The sequence below is a fragment of the Takifugu flavidus genome, chromosome 16, assembly GCF_003711565.1.
Source record: "Takifugu flavidus isolate HTHZ2018 chromosome 16, ASM371156v2, whole genome shotgun sequence".
Lineage (NCBI taxonomy): Eukaryota > Metazoa > Chordata > Actinopteri > Tetraodontiformes > Tetraodontidae > Takifugu > Takifugu flavidus.
In genome coordinates, this window is record NC_079535.1 from 13,283,596 (window position 1) to 13,289,595 (window position 6,000).

At 51.0% G+C, this 6,000-nt stretch overlaps 1 protein-coding gene across 2 annotated transcripts in view; it reads left to right on the forward strand.

Moving 5' to 3' along the window:
* The window catches only part of atrn (attractin), a 58,615-nt gene that overhangs the window by 46,784 nt on the left and 5,831 nt on the right, over window positions 1–6,000 (forward strand). For both annotated transcript variants that reach the window (XM_057058387.1, XM_057058388.1), the window contains exon 27: window positions 1,441–1,548. In XM_057058387.1, the coding sequence (XP_056914367.1) occupies window positions 1,441–1,548 (108 nt within the window). The remainder of the gene's footprint in view (window positions 1–1,440; window positions 1,549–6,000) is intronic.

Consider the following 6,000-nt stretch of genomic DNA (forward strand, 5'->3'; position numbering starts at 1 on the left):
TTTATCTGATGATGGATGCGGATGCCTTAAATCCCCGTTGTCGTGATTCTGTCAGGAGATCACGTAGATCACGTGTGAGGAGTCGGTAAATCATCATGTCCAACGTATCAACGGTGCTGCAGCTTTATGGGTTCACTCTGGTGTGATTTGAATCAGAAACCTTCCACACAGATGAATAATTTAAAGTTCTCCACCTCTGTTACATATTTCATTCTTCTTCATTTCCCTCTTGCTTAAATGTTCTTTTTTCGTTAGGTCATAAAACGAAGCCTCCTCCTGTGCAGCGTCACATCATTTACTTTAGTCCTGGTGGCATCTTCTCAGAACCTTCTCCACCTCTTGGTCCATGTTCACCTTGGGTTCCAGTTTATGTTGAGCCTTTCTGTTTCTGGGCAACATTTATTGAAACTCAGCCCAAAGCTGCTGCGATGGAGCCACCTGAGGAACAGCACCAGGAGACCAAGGTGACGAGTCAGAAACGTGGACGGAACCGACCCTCCTGCTGGCTTCGGTGGTTTCAGCAGAGAGGTTTTCTACGCTGTAATGAAGCTGTTCCTCAGAGGGAACCCAGGTCATTAAATCCCCACTTTAGTCCATCTGGTCTGGTTTGAGCGGACAGCAACAGACTTTCCCTCAAGCTGTTTCTGCAGCCTTACAGGAAGGATGTGATTAGATCCTGCTGGTTGGGAAGGGAGCGCCAGCACGTCGATATCGGGCTCACCAAGCAGACGGAAACACTCTTCTGATTAATCGGGAGCTCTTGAGGAACCAAGAGGAGGCTGTTGACCTCTAACGAGCCCTGATCCCGTCCTGACCCCGTCGATGCAGCATCTCGCTGGGTTCTGATGCTCCTCCGTCAGAAGGTCAAACGGCTCCGCTGCCCTTTGCTCACAACGATTCTCTGCTAATTGCTCGTTGTCACAAAGGCCAGAAGAATTTGTCAAAATGTTGCTCACACAAACTGCTTGATGGGGCTAAATTATTAATTAGCGCCACGTTCCCGACCTCGTGGGGCTGTTTGGAGCGACGTTCTCCTGCTCCTGCTGGTCTCCTGCTGGTCTCCTGCTGGTCTCCTGACGCTCCCACAGCTTCCCCACACTGGGAACCTTCTCCTCCCTTTATCCTGCTGCTGCTCTGCTCTCATGTCCGTCACTCCCAGCGACCCTTCTGCTCCAGAACACCAACGTTTCCGTGTTCGCCGCTCCTTTGTTTTCCGGATAATTCCAGGGTTTCCAACCTTCCCAGCTCATTGCACCCTGTTGTAGTCCTGCTATAAATGAGGAAAGGTCTTTTCTCGTTTAGATGAACGTGTTTGATCTTCAAGGTCTTCAGCTCCCTCTCTCTGCTTCCTAATCCCATCGGATCCCATTTATCCGTCATCTCTGAACATCTGTTGGTGTCCCGATCACTCATCTTCACCTTCTTCTCACTTCTCCATAGCAACTGCTGAGGGAGATGCAGCAGATGGCCAGCCGACCGTTCGCCACCATCAACGTCGCCTTGGAGACGGAAGAGGAGCCGCCTGACCTGATCGGAGGGAACGTGAAGGTGAGCAGAACCCCAGAGATCTCCCAGTTTCCCGAGCTGACAGGAGGCCTCCTCCATCATGGGGGGGGCGTCTCTGCCGTCGTGACACATTCCACACGCACCGTCTGTTTCACGCCACCTTTGGTCAGATTCCATCAGACGGCTCCAGTTTGAAGTGTAGTGAAGGTCGGCTCCACCTAACGAGGGCCCATTTTCCAGGAGCGATGATGATGATGGTGATGATGATGGTGATGGTGGTGGTGGTGGTGAGGAGGAGGAGGAGGAGGAGCCCTTTATCTCTGCTCTTCCTGTCCACGGCCAGGGAGATCTAGCGATAATGAATCGAGTTAACCCCGGTGTTAAATACATGCAGATGGGATTAAAATAGTCCAGATTAAAACTTGAGTGAGAACCGGAGGTGTTTGGGAAGACCACGGAAATGGGAGCCCACCGGGAAAACTGATAAAAACGGGCTTCATTTGCTTAAAGAGCCTCATTTCGCTGGACAGAATTCCAGAAGTAGCAGGAAGCACCCAGAGGGTCAATGGGGGTGTGGCGCTCTGACCCGACGGTGCCACCAGGTTACGCTTTGATGATTAAAATCGGAAGGTGGATTTAGTGGGATGGAGAGAAGTTTGGCCCTGATGGGAGCTGATGAAGAGCTCAGGAGCTGATGAAGGCGCCTTTGTATTACTCCTCTCACCCTTTCTTCCAGGGTGGTCTTTGATCTTCTCTATTTCATTTCTTTCTTTGGTTCTTTTTCATCTTCTGCCAACGTTCCTTTCTTTTTATTTATCTTTGTTTGAAGTGCTCTTAACGTCTTCAGACTGTTCTTCTTCATGTGTTCATTCATTGGACCTGAACAGCTCTCTTCTCCGTGACGTTCTCCATTTAAGTCCTCCTTTCTCCATCTTCTCCACCCAATGCAGCTGTGTCTCTCCTCTAACATCTGCTTCTGCTGGCTTTGTTGAGAGCTCCGCCCCTTCCTCCGCCCCTGCTCTACCTTTCCTCTTTCTTCCATTCTTCCTGGATGCTTCTCCCTCTCCATCAGAGCAGGAGAAGCCCCGGAGCAGAGATCCAATTTAGATCTTGCTCCTCAGCTCTCTGTGCCTTCAGCAGCTCAAATGTGGAGCTCCCACTATCCTATCTGCGCCGCCCCGGATTGGAGGAGCAGGGCAGGTTTTCCTCCTTGTTTCCAGGCGCTTTTATCACACGGCTACAGCGGCGTTGGAGCGGCGGTGGGTGCACGAGGCTGCGCGACGTGCTGGAGATCATTAAAGTTGTTTATAGCCTGTGTGGAAGCCCAAAGTTCCTCAGCAGATGAGATATATTCACTGTGCTGCTGCCAAATGGAGCCCGTGGCCTCGGCATCACGGCCACATGATTACCGCTGCGACGCCTCCCGCTCCGCTTTTATTTACTGATACCGTCGGGTGAGAAATGGGACGTGTCGCACAAAAAGTGATGGGAGGCGACCGAACCTTCTGGTTTATCTGACGCCGTGCCGACGCCTTTCCTCACCTCAATTCTCTGTTACCCTGAATTGGAGGCATTTGTTTGTTTGTTTATTTATTTTAGATCGGTGCCGCTAAGATCACCCTGATTTGAACGTGGCGGGTCGCCACGCCACCAGGGAAGCTAGCTTATCTTATTTTAAGAAATGTTTAGGGTGAACTTGGAGCCGGGCGAACAAGGTTCCTATATTTAAGGTGTGAAACCCTCTGAGGTAACGAAGGTCCTGTTTTGCAAGAATAGTCGTTAAAAGAACGAATTTCTGTTTGTGTCCAAACTCGTGGCGGACAGAGGGAGGGAAGCCCCCCCCCCCCCCCCCCCGGAATGAGACTCGTTAGGCTGTAACTCGGCGTAGGAAGCTGAAGCTGCTCCTGCGGCGATGTTGCGTCCACGCTCTCGACACCGGAAAGATCAAGAAAATGATTCGAGGAGGGAAAAACTTTCTGGTCTTTTAGCACAAGCGCGGGCTCGCTAGCAGCGGGCGCCGTTGCCGGGTCGCGTTTGGACGACTTTCTGGTGGATGCCAGTTGAAAGCGGTCGCACCTGCTGAGTCAAACGGGAGCTGAAACGGCGGCGGCGGCGGCGTCTCGCCCGCATCCGTGCGTGCGTGTGTGTGTGTGCGCGTGTGTGTGTGTGTGTGTGTGTGTGTGTGTGTGTGTGTGTGTGGGCCCTGCAGAGGTCCAGCACGCTGGGCTAATTACTGGAGGTAATTTAGCAAACCTTGTGGCTCTGCGCCTGGCCGGTCTAGATAACTGTCCCTGGTGCTGGGGTGGGGGGGGTGGGGGGGTGAGGGGGAGGATCCAGCTCTGGAAGACAAAAGCATCTTCTGAGGATGTTTTATTTCCCTTTCTAAACGCAACCTCTGAAGAACCCACCAGGTTTGGAGACCATCTCAGGGAGCATGAATCCCATGTGAAGGAGTTCCTGGATTCTTCCCTCCCCTCTCACCTTCCCGTGGACCCGCGGCCTCCAGACGCTGCTGAGCCTGGAGATTTGCCTCCAACGTCTCCGACTCTTCCCGTGTTTGACGTTTCACTGTCCAGTTTGAGTCTGTTGGTGAGAAATGAGCACGTAAACAAGCGGGAGCCTGGAAGCAGCTGGAAGCTGCTGGAGTGGAAATTGGACTTGGCAGACAAATCTCACAACAGCCTCAAGCTAGAAAATTAAAAGCTGCCACTCTTCTTCCTCCGCTTCCCCCCAGTTTTTGTGATTAGCTTAGCACTGCTATCCCCCTGCGTCTGGGCCAGGAATACGCTCCTGCCCGAGGCATCAAACACACCTTTGTCCCGGAGCAAAGCCGGCGTGTCCGGGCGATCCCGGGAAGGTCAGCATCCTCCTTTCATTGTGTTTTTGTACTTTTTGAGTTTTTTTCCACCAACGGATCAAAAGCGGCAGAAATTAGCCAAGTGTGACATTGGAGCGGCTCGTAGCTGTCGGAATGGTTTATTCCCATTTCCCAGCCATCCGTGAACGCTCCATGTAATGATCCTGTGCTGTGATTTTGAAAACGGATGAAACGATGCTCGGCGTGCGCGCTCGCTCGCTGTCCTCTCTCCTTATTGAGTCATCAGTCACTCGTTGCGTTGAGATTATTGTTTATTGCCGTCAGTGTCGCTTCTGTCTGGAATTCTGTCTGGAATGAAGAGAAACGGCCGCTTGCTGCTTTTTAATGAGCCCGTTTCCATCGGATCTGTTCCCACCCGTCTCGTGGGTGATCCCAGATCCTGCGTGTCCACGTCAAACAGCCTCCTGCTGCATTCCAGGGGGACTCAGATGCTCGGGAATCAGCCCGTTTTCCCCCGCTGCAGGTTTTTTAATTACATTCCAGTAAGTTTGACGTGTTCATCTATTAAAGTAGCAAAGACAACCTGACGTGGAATAAATACAGTAATGAAACACGCGTGACAACAATTAACTAACGAACTAACCTAATTCAACATCTAACTTTAAAAACGAGTGTGATAAACGTGTTATTAAGTGTGGCCGGAATGTTTTATCTCAAGATTTAATTTAACAGAATCATCCAAACGCTCCTGTGTAAAATCGCCTTTTCCTCTTTTTTCCTTTTTTTCCTTTTTTTCTCCTCTTTTTCCTTTTTTTTCTTCTTTTTCCTTTTTTTTAAATAATTACTGGTTGTTTGAGGCTGTCAATCTTCTGTCTTGTTTATGGTTTTTATTATTGCATTTTGAAACTATAATTGAACGTTGCTGAAACGTCCGTCCAAACACAATTAATGTAAACAGGAATTCAGAAATGTTTTGATGAAATTAGCTCTGCCCCCCCCCCCCCCCCCCCGGAGGCGTTCCTGCGTCCGCGGCTCCAGTCTGGAACGCTTGGTCCTCCTCCGCATGATCAGACGTTCAGCAGATGTTTTCCAGCAGGTATCCTGAAGTGGGGCTCGTGCTCAGGTGTGCGGGGGCGCGGGGGCGAGGGGGTGCGGGGGCGAGGGGGCGTGGCCTGCTGCCTGCTTTAGAACAAAGATGCAGCTTTTTCATGCAGCCGAACAAATCAGGCTGAAAAACAGAAACTGTCGGGTCTGATTGTAAAACCAAGACTCCTGTGTTACACCTTTAGGTTCACTGATCTCACACACACACACGCACACACACACACGCACACACACATGTTGGGAGTGTGCACGAGGGGCAGGTGTGGGGAGTGGGCCAGTAATAATATTCAGGCTCTGACCTATTTTACACAATTATTCTGGTTCCGTCTCTCTGAGGTTCACCTTTCATACCAGCAGCACACACACGCTGTCACACAGGTAGCTGCAGGGCGTGAGTATGTGAGCGTGTGTGTGTGTGTGAGCGTGTGTGTGTGAGCGTGAGCGTGTGTGTGTGAGCGTGAGCGTGTGTGTGTGAGCGTGTGAGCGTGTGTGTGTGTGTGTGACCAGGTCATGTTTCACCATCAGCTTGTGGAGCTTTTAAAAGAACAGACGTAAAGGTTCTGATCCAGTTC